The following is a 14492-nucleotide window of genomic DNA, read 5'->3' as shown; positions in this document are numbered from 1 at the left end:
GGTGCCCAGACGCCAGGGGGATGGGCGTGCTCAGTGCACGGACTGCGAGGTGATGGGCACGCTTACCACCCAGATGCTGGGGTGATGGGGGTGCTCGGTGCCCAGACGCCAGGGCGATGGGCACACTCGCCGCCCAGATGATGGGGTGGTGGGCACCCAGCCACCAGGGTGATGGGCACATTGGGCGCCCAGGCGCCAGGGGGATGGATGTGCTCGGTGCTCAGACTCCAAGATGATGGGCACGCTCCCCGCCTGGATGCTGGGGAGACGGGTGTGCTCAGTGCCCAGACGCCGGGGTGATGGGCACACTTGTCGCCCAGATGCCAGGGTGGGGGGTACCCAGACACCAGGGTGATGGGCAGGTTCAGTGCCCAGATGCCGGGGTGAGGGGTGTGCTTGGTGCTCAGACTCCGAGGTGATGGGCACAGTCACCACCCAGATGCCAGGGAGATGGGCACGCTTGGTGCTCAGACGCCAGGGAGATGGGCAGGTTTGCCACCCAGGCGCCAGGGTGACAGGCGTGCTTGCCACCGAGATGCTGGGCTGATGGGGGTGGTGGGTGCCCAAGACACCAGGGTGATGGGCACACGGGCTGCCCAAATGCCGGGGCGACGGGCACACTTGCCTCCCGGATGCTGGGGTGGTGGGTGCCCAGACGCCGGGGTGATGGGCACATTCAGCGCCCAGATGCCAGGGAGAGGCTCTCACTTGGTGCCCTGACGCCGGGGTGATGGGCACGTTCAGCGCCCAGATGCCAGGGAGAGGCTCTCACTTGGTGCCCTGACGCCGGGGTGATGGGCACATTCAGCGCCCAGATGCCAGGGAGAGGCTCTCACTTGGTGCCCTGACGCCGGGGTGATGGGCACGCTCTCCTGAGACCCGCGCCCTCTTGCAGCCCCCTCGAAGACTCAGATGTTTTACGGACCCGTTGAGTTTATGGAGGGGCACAGACCGGGTAAGTCACCCCTGGGGGAGTCTGGGGGGGGTCCACGTACTCCCCCCCCGCCACCCGCTGCATGCCGGGGCTCCACCGCGCACCCCACCACCGTCTGCGCCACACCGCCCCCCCGCTTCCCACCGCCTGGGGCCAGAACCACGGGGGGCGGGGGGGGCCCCGGCGAGGCCTGAGCCCCCCCCCTCCCCGGGTGTCACCGCAGCGGGCACCGCCGCCGCCCCCACTGCCGCCGTGGAGCCGGCACAGCTGAGCGTGGCACCGGGGCAGCCGGCCGAGTTCCGCTGCGTGGTCACCGGCAGCCCCCCGCCCACCCTCGAGTGGCTCGGTAGGTGCCCCCCAAGGATGGAGGGGAAACCGGCACCGGGCTTGGGGACGAGGTGACCGGGGGTGACACCGGGCCGTGTCCCCGCAGGTGCGCTGCCGCCGCGGGCGGTGGTCCAGGGCGGGACGTTGCGTTTCGGCGCCGTCGAGCCCTCCGACGAGGGGCACTACGCCTGTCGGGCACGCAGCAGCGCCGGGCAGCACACGGCGCGGGCCTTCCTCCACGTGCAAGGTGAGCATCGTCCCCATCGTCACCGTTGTCCATCCCCATCATCCCCCTCCCCATTGTCCCACCATTTCCATCATCCGCCATCATCTCGCATCATCCCTGTCACCCCTGTTGTCCCCATCGTCCCCATCCCCATCATCCCTATCCCCATCGTCCCATCATCCCTCTCATCCTCATCATCTGAATCATCCATGTCACCCCCATTGTCCCCACCACCATCATCTGCGTCACCCCCATTGCTCCCATCATCCTTGTTACCCCTGTTGTCCCCATCATCTGCATCATCCCTGTCACCCCCCATCATCCCCATCGTCCATCTCCATCATCCCGTTGTCCCCATCATCCCCATCGTCTGTGTCATCCCTGTCATCCCCATCATCCCTGTCACCATCATCCCTGTCATCTCCCATCATCCATCTCCCTCATCCTCATCATCCCCCATCATCCCTGTCACCCCCACCATTCCCATCAACCCCGTTTTCCTCATTGTCCCCGTCATCCCTGTCACCACCATCATCTCTGTCACACTCCATCGTCCCCATCACCCTCGTTGTCACCATCATCCCTGTCCCCCACTGTCTCCATCATCCCCTTCATCCCCCATTGTCCATCCCCATTATCCCATTGTCCCCCTCATTCTCATTGTCCCCTTCCTCCCTGTCACCCACTCATTCCCACTGTCCCCATTGTCCCCATCACCCACGTTGTCCCTGTCATTCCCCATCGTACCCATCATCCCTGTCACCCCCATTGTCTCCATAATCCCCTTCATCTCCCATCGTCCCTGTCATTGCCATCATCTCTGTCACCCCTGTCTGTCACCCCCATCGTCCCCATCACCCCCACTGTCTCCATCATCCCCTTCATCCACCATCATCCATCCCCATCATCCTCGTTGTCCCCATCATCTCTATCACCCCCATCATCCCCACTGTCCCCATCATCCCCACTGTCCCCATCATCCCCATTGTCCCCATCATCCCTATCACCCCCATTGTCCCCATCACCCCCATTGTCCGTATCATCCCCATCATTGCCATCATCCCTGTCACCCCCATCTTCCCCACTGTCCCCATCGTCCCCATCATCTGTCACCCCCACTGTCTCCATCATCCCCTTCATCCCCCATCATCCATCCCCATCATCCTCGTTGTCCCCATCATCTCTATCAACCCCATCATCCCCACTGTCCCCATTATCCCCATCATCCCTGTCACCCCCATCGTCCCCATCACCCCCATTGTCCCCATCGTACCCATCATCTCTGTCACCCCCACTGTCTCCATCATCCCCTTCATCCCTCCATCATCCTCGTTGTTCCCATCATCTCTATCACCCCCATCATCCCCATTGTCCCCATCGTCCCCATCACCCCGGGTCACCCCCATTGTCCCCATCATCTCTATCATCCCCTTCGTCCCCATCATCCTCGTTGTCCCCATCATCCCTATCACCCCCGTCATCCCCACTGTCCCCATCGTCCCCATCACCCCTGTCACCCCCACTGTCCCCATCATCCCCTTCATCCCCATCATCATCATTGTCCCCATCATCCCCTTCATCCCCATCATCCTCATTGTCCCCATCATCCCTATCACCCCCGTCATTCCCACTGTCCCCATCATCCATGTCACCCCCATTGTCCCCATCATCCCTTTCATCCCCATCATCCTCATTGTCCCCATCATCCCTATCGCCCCCGTCATCCCCACTGTCCCCATCATCCATGTCACCCCCATTGTCCATATCATCCCTCACTGTCCCCATCATTGCCATCATCCCTGTCACCCCCATCTTCCCCAATCTCCCCCTCGTCCCCATCACCTCTGTCACCCCCATTGTCCCCATCACCCCCACCCTCCCCCGGGCACCTCCCTGACCCCCCACTTCCCGCAGCCGCTGGCGCCCCCCAGGTGCAGGTGAGCCCGGAGCGGACGGAGGTGCAGGAGGGCTCCACGGTGCGGCTCTACTGCCGGGTCTCGGGGTCACCCACTGCCACCATCACCTGGGAGAAGCAGGGGGGCACCCTGCCACCGCAGGTGAGACGGGTGCTGGCACCCTTGGGTACTGCCGGCGGGGTGGGGGTGTGTGGGTGCACCGCGGGTGCCGCTCACACCCACCCTCGTGCCGCAGTCCCGCGCCGAGGACGGGGACATCGCCACGCTGGTCATCCCCGCCGTGACGGCAGCCGACAGCGGCGTCTACCTCTGCGTGGGCACCAGCGCCGCCGGCACAGCCCGCGCCGCCATCGAGGTGGCGGTGGTGCCAGGTGAGGCGGGTGAGGGGACACCGGAGGGGTTTGGGGACAGTTCCGGGGGGCCGCAACCCTCCGCTGCCGCATCCTCCCTTTTCCTTCCCACAGGGACGACGCCGCCCGTCCGCATCGAGTCCTCGTCCCCGTCCGTCACCGAGGGACAGACCCTGGACCTCGACTGCCTGGTGGCAGGGGCCAGCCCCGCCACCGTGACGTGGTACAAGCGCGGTGGCTCCCTGCCCGCCAGCCACCAGGTAGGGTGCGGGCAGCGCGGGCAGCACCCCCAGATCCCGCCCCGTCCCCCGCTGTGTGACACCGACGCCTGTCCCCAACCCCAGGTTTCGGGGTCCCGGCTCCGTGTCCCCCACGTCACGGCGGCCGATTCCGGGGAGTACGTGTGCCGGGCAAGCTTGGGGACCACCGTCCGGGAGGCGTCCATCATCGTCACCGTCGTGGCCGCGTCTGGCTCGTCCTACGGTGAGGCTGGGCTCGGTGGCACCTTGGCTGGGGGACATGCTGGTCCCCAACGGGTGGTCACGGCTTCGTCCTCCCCTCTAGGGCCACCAGCTTCAGGTGTCCCCGTCCGGATTGAGGCGTCTTCATCCACCGTGGCCGAGGGACAGACCCTGGACCTCAACTGCGTGGTGGCCGGCCAGGGACAGGCCACCGTCACCTGGTACAAGCGCGAGGGGTCCCTCCCGGCCAAGCACCAGGTAGGGGACACCGGAGGGGGATGTCCCCAAGGTGGGTGGTTGGGATTGACCCACGGTCCTGTGCATGCCCAGGTGGCCACCTGCAAGTGTAGTGCAAACTCAGGTGGCCCCATGCAAATCCAGGTGGCCCATGCAAACTCAACTGCCACTTTAGCAAGCCCATGTGGCCCATGCAAGCTGAGGTGGCCCCATGCAAGCCCAGGTGGCCCCATGCAAGCCCAGGTGACCCATGCAAGCCCAGGTGGCTCATGTAAGCTGAGGTGACCCCGTGCAAGCTGAGGTGGCCCGTACAAGCCAAGGTGGCCCATGAAAGCCCAGGTGGCCCATGCAAACTCAGCTGGCACTTTAGCAAGCCCAGGTGGCCCCATGCAAGCCTAGGTGGCTCGTGTAAGCTGAGGTGGCCCCATGCAAGCCCAGGTGGCCCCATGCAAGCCCAGGTGGCCCGTACAAGCCCAGGTGGCCCATGCAAGCCCAGGTGGCCCCATGCAAGCTGAGGTGGCCCCATGCAAGCCCAGGTGACCCATGCAAGCCCAGGTGGCTCATGTAAGCTGAGGTGGCCCCATGCAAGCTGAGGTGGCCCCATACAACCCAAGGTGGCCAGTGAAAGCCCAGGGGGCCCATGCGAACTCAGCTGGCACTTTAGCAAGCCCAAGCAGCTCTGTGCAAGCCCAGGTGGCCCCGTGCAAGTCCCAGCAGCCCCATGGAAGCCCAAGTGGCTCCGGTGACCCCCGTGTCCCCTCCCTGCAGATGTCCGGCTCCCGGCTGCGGCTGCTGCAGGTGACAGCGGCCGACTCGGGCGAGTACGTGTGCCGGGTGACCAGCGGGGCCACCAGCAGGGAAACCTCCGTCATGGTGACGATCCAGCCCAGAGGGGCCAGCGCCTACCGTGAGTGGGGACAGGGGGGTGACAGTGCCAGCAGGGGGTCCTATGCGCCGTGGCACTGAGCCGCGTCTCGTGTGCCTGTGCCGGCGGGGCTCTGCCGTGGTCACCGGTGTCACCCTCCCGTCTCGGTCCCCAGCACCGGCCAGCACGACCCCCCTGCGCATCGAGTCCCCGGCCTCCACCGTGGCCGAGGGCCAGACCCTGGACCTCAACTGCGTCATCGCCAGCCCCGCGCAGGCCACCGTCACCTGGTACAAGCGCGGGGGGTCCCTCCCGGCCAAGCACCAGGTAGGGGACACGGAGGGGGATGTCCCCAAGGCAGGTTGTTGGGGCTGACCCATGGCTTCGTGCAAGGTCAGGTGGCCCCATTCAAGCCCAAGTAGCCCATGGAAGCTCAGGTGGCCCATGCAAGCCCAGGTGGTCCCATGGAAGCTCAGGTGGCCCATGCAAGCCCAGATGGCCCACGCAAGCCTGGGTGGCCCTTGGAAACTCTGGTGACCCCTTTCAAGCCCACATAGCCCATACAAGCCCAAGTGTCCCCATGGAAGCCATGGTGGCCTGTGCAAATCTGGTGGCCTGTGCAAATCTGGTGGCCCCGTGCAAGCCCAGGTGGCCCCATGCAAGCCCAGATGGCCCACACAAGCCTGGGTGGCCCTTGGAAGCTCTGGTGACCCCATCCAAGCCCACATAGCCCATGCAAGCCCAAGTGTCCCCATGGATGCCATGGTGGCCCCATGCAAGCCCAGGTGGTCTGTGCAAGCCCAGGTAGCCCCATGCAAGCCCAGGTGGTCCATGCAAGCCTGGGTGGCCCTTGGAAGCTCTGGTGACCCCATCCAAGCCCACATAGCCCATGCAAGCCCAAGTGTCCCCATGGGTGCCATGATGGCCCATGCAAGATCTGGTGGCCCCATGCAAGCCCAGGTGGCCTGTGCAAGCCCAGGTAGCCCCATGCAAGCCCAGGTGGTCCATGCAAGCCTGGGTGGCCCTTGGAAGCTCTGGTGACCCCATCCAAACCCACATAGCCCATGCAAGCCCAAGTGTCCCCATGGGTGCCATGGTGGCCCGTGCAAGATCTGGTGGCCCCATGCAAGCTCATGTAGCCCATGCAAGCCCAAGTTGCCCCATGCAACCCCAGGTGACCCCATGGAAGCCCAAATGGCCCCGTGCAAGCCCCAGCAGCCTCATGGAAGCCCAAATGGCCCCTGTGTCCCCTCCCTGCAGGTGTCCGGCTCCCGGCTGCGGCTGTTGCAAGTGACAGCGGCCGACTCGGGCGAGTACGTGTGCCGGGTGACCACCGGGGCCACCAGCAAGGAGACCTCCATCATGGTGACGATCCAGCCCAGCGGGGCCAGCGCCTACCGTGAGTGGGGACCAGGGGGGACGGGGGACGTTGCCCGCGGGTGGGTGGCACCGCCCCGCGGTGTTCCCGGCTCTGGGCCGAATCGCTCCCCGGGGAAGCCACCCCGGTGGGGCTTCCCAGGCTTCCGGTGTCCCTCGGAGGGTGACACATGGTGGTGGCCACGGTCTCTAACCCGCCTCGGTCCCCAGCCCCGGGCAGCACGACCCCCCTGCGCATCGAGTCCTCGTCCTTGTCGTCCCCCGTGGCCGAGGGCCAGACCCTGGACCTCAACTGCGTCATCGCCAGCCCCGCGCAGGCCACCGTCACCTGGTACAAGCGCGGGGGGTCCCTCCCGGCCAGGCACCAGGTAGGGGACACGGAGCGGGATGTCCCCAAGCCGAGGGGGGGGTTGGGGTTGGCCCATGGCCCTGTGCATGCCCAAGTAGCCCAGGTGGTCCCGTGCAAACTCAGGTGGCCCGTGCAAACCCATAGGGCACCGTGCAAGCCCTGGTGACCCCTATGCAAGCCCAAGTGACACCATGCACGTCCAGGTGGCCCTGCGCAAGCACAGGTGGCCCCATGTAAGACCAGGTGGCCCCATGCAAGCCCAAGTGACTCCATGCAAGCCCAGGTGGTCCCGTGCAAGCCCAAATGGCACCATACAAGCCCAAGTGACTCCATGCAAGTCCAGGTGGCTCCATGCAAGCCCAAATGGCACCATACAAGCCCAAGTGACTCCATGCAAGTCCAGGTGGCCCCATGCAAGCCCAAGTGACCCCATGCACGCCCAGGTGGCCCTGCGCAAGCACAGGTGGCCCCATGCAACTCCAGGTGGCCCATGCAATCCCAAGTGACCCCATACAAGCCCAGGTGGCCCATGCAATCCCAAACGGCACCATGCAAGCCCATGTGGCTCCATGCAAGCCCAGGTGGCCTTATGCCAGCCCAGGTGGCCCATGCAAACCCAAATCGCCCCCTACAAACCTCCATAGCCCGTGGAAGCCCAGATGACCCCACGCAAGCCCAAGTCACCCCACGGAAGCCCAAGCGGCTCCATGGAAGCCCAAGCGGCCCCATGCAAGCTCCAGTGGCCTTGTGCAATCCCAGATGGCCCCATACAAACGCTGATGGCCCCATGGAAGCCCAAATGGCTCCGGTGACTCCCGTGTCCCCTTCCCATAGGTGTCCGGCTCCCGGCTGCGGCTGCTGCAGGTGACGGCGGCCGACTCGGGCGAGTACGTGTGCCGGGTGACCAGCGGGGCCACCACCAAGGAAATCTCCATTGTGGTGACAATCCAGCCCAGTGCGGCCAGCGCCTACCGTGAGTGGGGACCAGGAGGCGACCAGAGGACCGTGCCACGGGCCTTGGGGTGACCCTCCCATCTCTGTCCCCAGCCGTTGGTGTCACCCCCCCGCTGCGCATCGAGTCCTCGTCCTCCTCCGTGGCCGAGGGACAGACCCTGGACCTCAACTGCGTGGTGGCCGGCCAGGGACAGGCCACCGTCACCTGGTACAAGCGCGAGGGGTCCCTCCCGGCCAAGCACCAGGTAGGGGACACTGGCGGGGTGATTTGGGCTGGAAAAGGGTTTTTTGGGGGGGTTTTTTGAGAGGTTTGTGTCCCCCTTCTCATGTGTGTCACCCCCCCCCGCCACCAGGTGTCGGGCACCCGTCTGCGCATCCCCCAGGTGACAGCGGCCGATTCGGGCGAGTACGTGTGCCGGGTGACATCGGGCGGTGTCATGCACGAGACGTCCCTCATCGTCACCATCCAGACCGGAGCCGGCTCCTCTTACGGTACCGGGGACGGGTGGGAGGTGACACGGGGAAACGACGGGGGCATGGTGGCCGCCCCCTCTGACCCCATGGCCACCCCCAGCCGTCGGTGTCACGCCACCGGTGAGGATCGAGACCTCGTCCGCCGCTGTCACCGAGGGACAGACCCTGGACCTCAACTGCATGGTGGCAGGACAGGGCCACCCCCATGTCACCTGGTACCGGCGCGGGGGGGCTCTGCCCCCCAACAGCCAGGTGGGACGCCGGGGAGGTGGCATCACCCCGCAGGGCACAGCCCCGCAGCGCACACTGATGTGTCCCCAACTTGTCGCCTCCCCCAGGTGTCGGGGACCCGCCTGCGCCTCGCCCAGGTGGCGGTGGCCGACTCGGGGGAGTACGTGTGCCGGGTGACCCTGGGCACCGTCACGCAGGAGGCATCTGTCATCGTCACCGTGCCCAGCAGCGCCGGCACCGCCGGCTCCTACTACCGTGAGTGCGAGCGAGACAGCAACAGTTGGGGACAGACAGGTGCCACCTCGGGGACAAACGTCCCCTTATCCCTCTCCCCCCCTCCCGCAGCCTCCGGCGTCTCCCAGCCCCTCCGCATCGAGTCCTCGTCCTCGGCCATCGCCGAGGGACAGATCCTGGACCTCAACTGCGTGGTGGCAGGGTCCGGCCCCACCACCGTGACCTGGTACAAGCGCGGTGGCTCCCTGCCCGCCGGCCACCAGGTAGGGCGCAGAGAGTAGGGGAGGGGGGGGGTGTCACCCTGGCTTTGTCCCATCCCCCGCCGTCTGGCGCTGACTTGTCCCCAAATTGTCCCCACCAGGTGTCGGGCACCCGCCTGCGCATCCCCCAGGTGACGGCGGCCGATTCGGGGGAGTACGTGTGCCGGGTGACGTCGGGGGGCGTCACGCAGGAGACATCCCTCGTCGTCACCATCGATGACGGAGCCAACCCGTCCCACCGTGAGTGCCACCCTTCGGGGGATGGGTCTCCAACGGTGTCGGGGACCGCTGGGGACGTTTACCCTTTGCTCTGCCCGCGCAGCCACCGGCGTCACGCCGCCCATCCGCATCGAGTCCTCGGCGTCCTCTGTCACCGAGGGACAGACCTTGGACCTCGACTGCGTGGTGGCCGCCCAGGGACAGGCCACCATCACCTGGTACAAGCGCGGTGGGTCCCTCCCGGCCAAGCACCAGGTAGGTGGGGACACCGGCGGGGTCGGGGACGGTGGCCGTGGATGGCTGGTTGATGCCATCATCTCTTGTCATTGTGTCCCCAGATTTCGGGGTCCCGCCTGCGGCTGTCACAGCTCTCGGTGGCTGATTCGGGGGAGTACGTGTGCCGGGTGGACACAGGCAGCATCTCCCGTGAGGCCACCATCGCTGTCACCGTCACCTCCCGTGACAGCTCCAGCTACCGTGAGTGCGGCTGCAGGGCGCCAGAGGACACTGAGGGAAGATGAGGCCCATGGGTGACCTTGGTGGCTCCCCTGTTCCTTTGTCCCTGCAGGTCTGCAGAGCCCCATCATCTCCATCGACCCGCACAGCATGGCAGTGGCACCGGGCGAGGATGCCACCTTCAAGTGCCGTGTCCACGACGGCGCCCGGCCCATCAACATCACTTGGCGGATGGGACCCGGACAACATCTCCAAGGTATGGTGGTTCCCAGGGTGGCCCTGGCGTGGTCCCCAGGGTGGCCCTGGTGTTGACGGCTCCTCCTTGTCCAGACAACGTGAAGATCAGCACCAACGGCTCAGTCATCTCCATCACCGGTGCCCACGTGGGCAACCAGGGTGCCTACCACTGCGTGGCCTCCAACCGCTTTGGCGTCGCCAGCAGCGTTGTCAACCTCCTGGTGCAAGGTGCGAGGTGGCCAGAGTGGCCCTGTCCTTGGCCACGTGTGCTGCAGATGCCCCTGGGGTGGTCGTGTCCCCATCACCGTCCCCATGTTGGTATCTCCCATGTGCTCCAGATGCCCCTGGGGTGGTGGTGTCCCCGTCTCCATGTCCTCCATGTGCTCCAGGTGTCCCCATGTCGGTGGTATCCCCATCACCACCCCCACGTTGACATCCCCCATGTTGCTCCAGGTCCTCCTGGTGTAGTGGTGTCCCCGTCCCCATGTCCTCTCCGTGCTTCAGGTGCTCCTAGAGTGGTGGTGTCCTCATCCCCATGTCCTCCATGTGCTCCAGGTGGTCCCAGGGTGGTGGCGTCCCCATCCCCATCCCCATGCTGACGTCCTCCATGTGTGCTAGATGCTCCTGGCGTGATGGTGTCCCCACCCTCATGTTCTCCATGTGCTTCAGATGCTCCTGGGTTGATGGTGTCCCCATCCCCACGCGGATGTCCTCTCCACGCACTAAATGCCCCCAGGGTGATGGTGTCCCCATCGCCCTGCCGACATCCTCAGTGGTGGTGTCCCCATCCCCACGCTGATGCCCTCTCCCTTCTGCAGGTGCCCCCACCGTGTCGGTGATGCCACCGGGCCCTGTGACAGTGAAGGAGGGCAAATCCCTCAGCGTGGAGTGCCTTGGCCGGGGCGAACCACGGCCCCTGGTGCGCTGGAGCCGGCCAGGCTCCCGGCAGAAGGTGGAGCACCAAACGCTGCTGCACATGGACAGCCAGGCCATCCTGCAGGTGAGCGGGGTCACCCCGGGGTACCGTGGGGCGCCGGTGGGTGCCCGGTGCTCACCGCCCACCCTGTCCCCCCTCCACCAGCTCTCACCGGCCAAGCCGGAGCACGCCGGGACCTACGTCTGCACGGCACACAGCGCCTTGGGTTCGGCGCAAGCCCGGGTAGACATCAGCGTGGAGACGGCACAGCGGCACCCCGGGGCCCCCGAGGTCACCGCGCCGCCCGCCGTCACCGTGGTGGCCGGGGACACCGCCACGCTGCACTGCACGGCCAGAGGTACGAGGAGGATGGAGGGTGGTGGTGGCGGTGGAGAAAGGGTAACCTGCCCCGGTACCAGGACGCTACGGTGATGGGCACCGGCGTTGCCCGTAGGTGAGCCGGCGCCCCGGATCGAGTGGTCGAAGCTGCGGGCGCCCCTGCCCTGGCAGCACCGGGTGGTGAACGGCACCTTGGTCATCCCCCGCGCCGCGCAGCAGGACTCGGGCCAGTACATCTGCAACGCCAGTAGCCCCGCCGGCTCTGCCGAGGTCTTCGTCACCCTCGACGTGGAGAGTAAGGGGGTGGCGGCGGGTGGGGGTGCCCCTGGGTGTCCCTCCTGCTGTCTCCACTGTCTCCTTCACCCCCGCTGTTGCCATCACCCATCCTTGGCTCCTCTCCATCCTTCCTCTGCACGTGGCCATCTCCACCACTGCTCCCACTCTCCCATCTAGCCCTTCCTCGTGGATCCATCCTCGCTCCATCCCGGCACTCATCCTCCTCTCCAGCTCCTCTCAAACTCCGCCATCCAGCCCTTCCTGTGGATGTGTCCATCCACTTGTCCCATCCCGTCTACTTCTGCTCTCTCCTCCATCCATCCCCTGTTCATGGATTCATCCGTCTCATCCGTCCCACTTCACACCCATCTCTCCATCTCCCCTCACACCCCTCCATCCACCTCTTCCTGGTGGGTTCATCTGTCTCATCCATCCCAGCACACGCCCATCTCTCCATTTCCTCTCACACCCTCCCATCCACCCCTTCCTGGTGGATTCACCCATCCCAGCTCACATCCACCTGCCTGTCTCCTCTCACACCCCTCCACCCACCCCTTCCTGGTGGATTCATCTACCACTCATCCACCCCAGCACATGCCCGTCTCTTCATCTCCTAACTCCTCCATCCATCCCTTCCTTGTGGATTCATCCATCTCTCATCCATCCCAGCACACAACCATCTCTCCATCTCCCCTCACACCGCTTCATCCATCCCTTCCTTGTGGATTCATCCATCCTTCAACCATGCCAGCTCACGCACATCTCTCCATCACCTCTCCATCCGTCTGTTCTTTGTGGATTCATCCATCATTCATCTATCCCAGCTCACATCCATCTCTCCATCTCTGTTCACACCCCTCCATCCACCCCTTCCTGGTGGATTCACCCATCACTCTACCATCCCAGCTCACATCCGTCTCTTCAACTCCTCTCAGATGTCTCCTTCCCTCGTGGATCTGTCCACCTCTCATCCATCCCAGCACACAACCACCTCTCCATCTCCTTACTCCTCCATCCATCCCTTGCTTATGGATCCATCCATCTCTGGTCCATCCCAGCACTTGCCCATCTCTCCATCTTCTCTCAAACTTTCCATTCATCCCTTTGTTGTGGATTCATCCGTAATTTGTCCATCCTACCCCACATCCATCCCTCCACCTCCTCTCACGCCCCTCCGTTCACCCTTCCTCGTGGATCCGTGCATCACTACATCCATCCATCTGGTCCATCCCAGCTCACATCCATCTCTCCATCTTCTCTCAAAGTTCTCCACCCACCTCTTCCTTGTGGATTCGTCTATCACTCAACCATCCCAGCTCACATCCACCTCTCCATCTTCTCTCAAAGTTCTCCACCCACCTCTTCCTTGTGGATTCGTCCATCACTCAACCATCCCAGCTCACATCCACCTCTCCATCTCCGTTCACACCCCTCCGTCCATCCCTTCCCCTGTGGAACCAACCCTCTCTGGTCCATCCCACCACAAGCCCATCTCTCCAGCTTCTCTCAAACATCTCCATCCTTCTCTTCCTCATGGTTCCAGCTATCTCTGGTCCATCCCAACATAGGCCCACCTCCATCTCCACCCACACCCACTGATGTTCTCCTTGCCTCGTTGACCGACTCACTGCCCCGTTGACCCACTCATTGCCCCGTTGACCCACTCATTGCCCCGTTGACCCATCCATTGCCCTGTTGACCCATCCATTGGCCCATCCGGGCTGTGGCCGGGTGCTTATACCAGCTGTCCCCGCAGCACCACCGTATGCCACCAGCCTGCCGGAGGAGACGGCGGTGCGCGCCGGCGATGCGCTGCAGGTGCAGTGCCTGGCCCACGGCACCCCGCCGCTGCTCTATGCTTGGGACAAGGTCAACGGCAGCCTCTCGCCACGCGTCATCCACCGCGCCGGCCTCCTCCGCATCAGCCCGGTGTTGCCCGCCGACGCCGGCACCTACCGCTGCCTCGTCACCAACCGCGTTGGCACCGCCGAGACCTTCGCCCGCGTGGCTGTCCATGGTGAGCACCCCCCACCACCACCGCCGGCAACGGGGATGCCGTGTGCCACAGATGGCCGCGTCGCCGGGTACCATCGGGGCTTTGCATCCCACCCAGGTGATGCCGGTGACAGCGGGGACAGCGGCGGCGGTCCCTTGACCGTACGGGTGACACCGGAGAACCTCGTCATGGGGGTGGGCGGCGCCGCCGAATTCGCCTGCGCCGTCTCAGGGGACCCGCGGGCGCGTCTGGAGTGGCTGAAGGACGGCGGGGAGCTGCCCCCCACCTACAGCGTGCGGGACGGGGTGCTGCGGTAAGGAGGAAGGGGACGGGGCGGTGGGGAACCCCCCCCGTGCCCCCGCCTGCCCCACCGCGGGGTCCCACACCCCGTCTGCGTCCCCGCAGGATTCCGGAGGTGGCGTGGGGGGCGCAGGGGGTGTACACGTGCCGGGCCAGCGCCCCGGGAGGGCAGGCGGAGGACAGGGCCACCCTCACCGTCCAGGGTAGGAGCAGCACCCCGTGCACTGCGGGGACGCGGGCACCCCCCTGACCTGTCGCCCTCGAACACTGGCACCCCGGGACCCCCAGGTCCCCGAATCCAGGGGAACCCACTGACCCCACCTCCCCCTGCCCGTGGGAACCCCCGTACCCCCCAGTACCCCCCATTTCCCTGCACCCGTGGGCTCCCTGGGTGCCCTCCATCTCTCCCCACACCGGTGGGCTCCCCAAAACCCTGAATGTCTCCCCATGCCCACAGGCACCCCAGTACCCCCCCCCCCTCCCCACACCCAGGAGCACCCTGGTACCCCCCATGTCTCCCCACACCCATGAGCACCCCGACACCCCCAATCTCTCCCC

At 65.2% G+C, this 14492-nt stretch overlaps 1 protein-coding gene across 1 annotated transcript in view; it reads left to right on the top strand.

Annotated features, from left to right (window-relative positions):
* Positions 1 to 14492, top strand: part of HSPG2 (heparan sulfate proteoglycan 2) — a 55097-nt gene that overhangs the window by 24993 nt on the left and 15612 nt on the right. Inside the window, exons 40-68 of the mRNA XM_063354125.1 lie at positions 896 to 955; positions 1158 to 1280; positions 1368 to 1508; positions 3402 to 3544; positions 3639 to 3774; positions 3868 to 4013; positions 4098 to 4236; positions 4318 to 4472; positions 5220 to 5358; positions 5492 to 5643; positions 6577 to 6715; positions 6904 to 7061; positions 7877 to 8015; positions 8090 to 8241; positions 8350 to 8488; positions 8571 to 8722; positions 8809 to 8956; positions 9047 to 9198; positions 9297 to 9435; positions 9518 to 9669; positions 9753 to 9891; positions 9983 to 10126; positions 10201 to 10335; positions 10926 to 11107; positions 11189 to 11381; positions 11478 to 11657; positions 13395 to 13655; positions 13752 to 13947; positions 14040 to 14137. Of these exons, the coding sequence (XP_063210195.1) occupies positions 896 to 955; positions 1158 to 1280; positions 1368 to 1508; positions 3402 to 3544; positions 3639 to 3774; positions 3868 to 4013; positions 4098 to 4236; positions 4318 to 4472; positions 5220 to 5358; positions 5492 to 5643; positions 6577 to 6715; positions 6904 to 7061; positions 7877 to 8015; positions 8090 to 8241; positions 8350 to 8488; positions 8571 to 8722; positions 8809 to 8956; positions 9047 to 9198; positions 9297 to 9435; positions 9518 to 9669; positions 9753 to 9891; positions 9983 to 10126; positions 10201 to 10335; positions 10926 to 11107; positions 11189 to 11381; positions 11478 to 11657; positions 13395 to 13655; positions 13752 to 13947; positions 14040 to 14137 (4332 nt within the window). The remainder of the gene's footprint in view (positions 1 to 895; positions 956 to 1157; positions 1281 to 1367; positions 1509 to 3401; positions 3545 to 3638; positions 3775 to 3867; positions 4014 to 4097; positions 4237 to 4317; positions 4473 to 5219; positions 5359 to 5491; positions 5644 to 6576; positions 6716 to 6903; positions 7062 to 7876; positions 8016 to 8089; positions 8242 to 8349; positions 8489 to 8570; positions 8723 to 8808; positions 8957 to 9046; positions 9199 to 9296; positions 9436 to 9517; positions 9670 to 9752; positions 9892 to 9982; positions 10127 to 10200; positions 10336 to 10925; positions 11108 to 11188; positions 11382 to 11477; positions 11658 to 13394; positions 13656 to 13751; positions 13948 to 14039; positions 14138 to 14492) is intronic.

The sequence above is a fragment of the Chroicocephalus ridibundus genome, chromosome 16 (assembly GCF_963924245.1).
Source record: "Chroicocephalus ridibundus chromosome 16, bChrRid1.1, whole genome shotgun sequence".
Classification (NCBI taxonomy): Eukaryota; Metazoa; Chordata; class Aves; order Charadriiformes; family Laridae; genus Chroicocephalus; species Chroicocephalus ridibundus.
The sequence above is the reverse complement of the archived record's forward strand: the minus strand, read 5'-3'. Positions and strand labels throughout refer to the sequence as shown.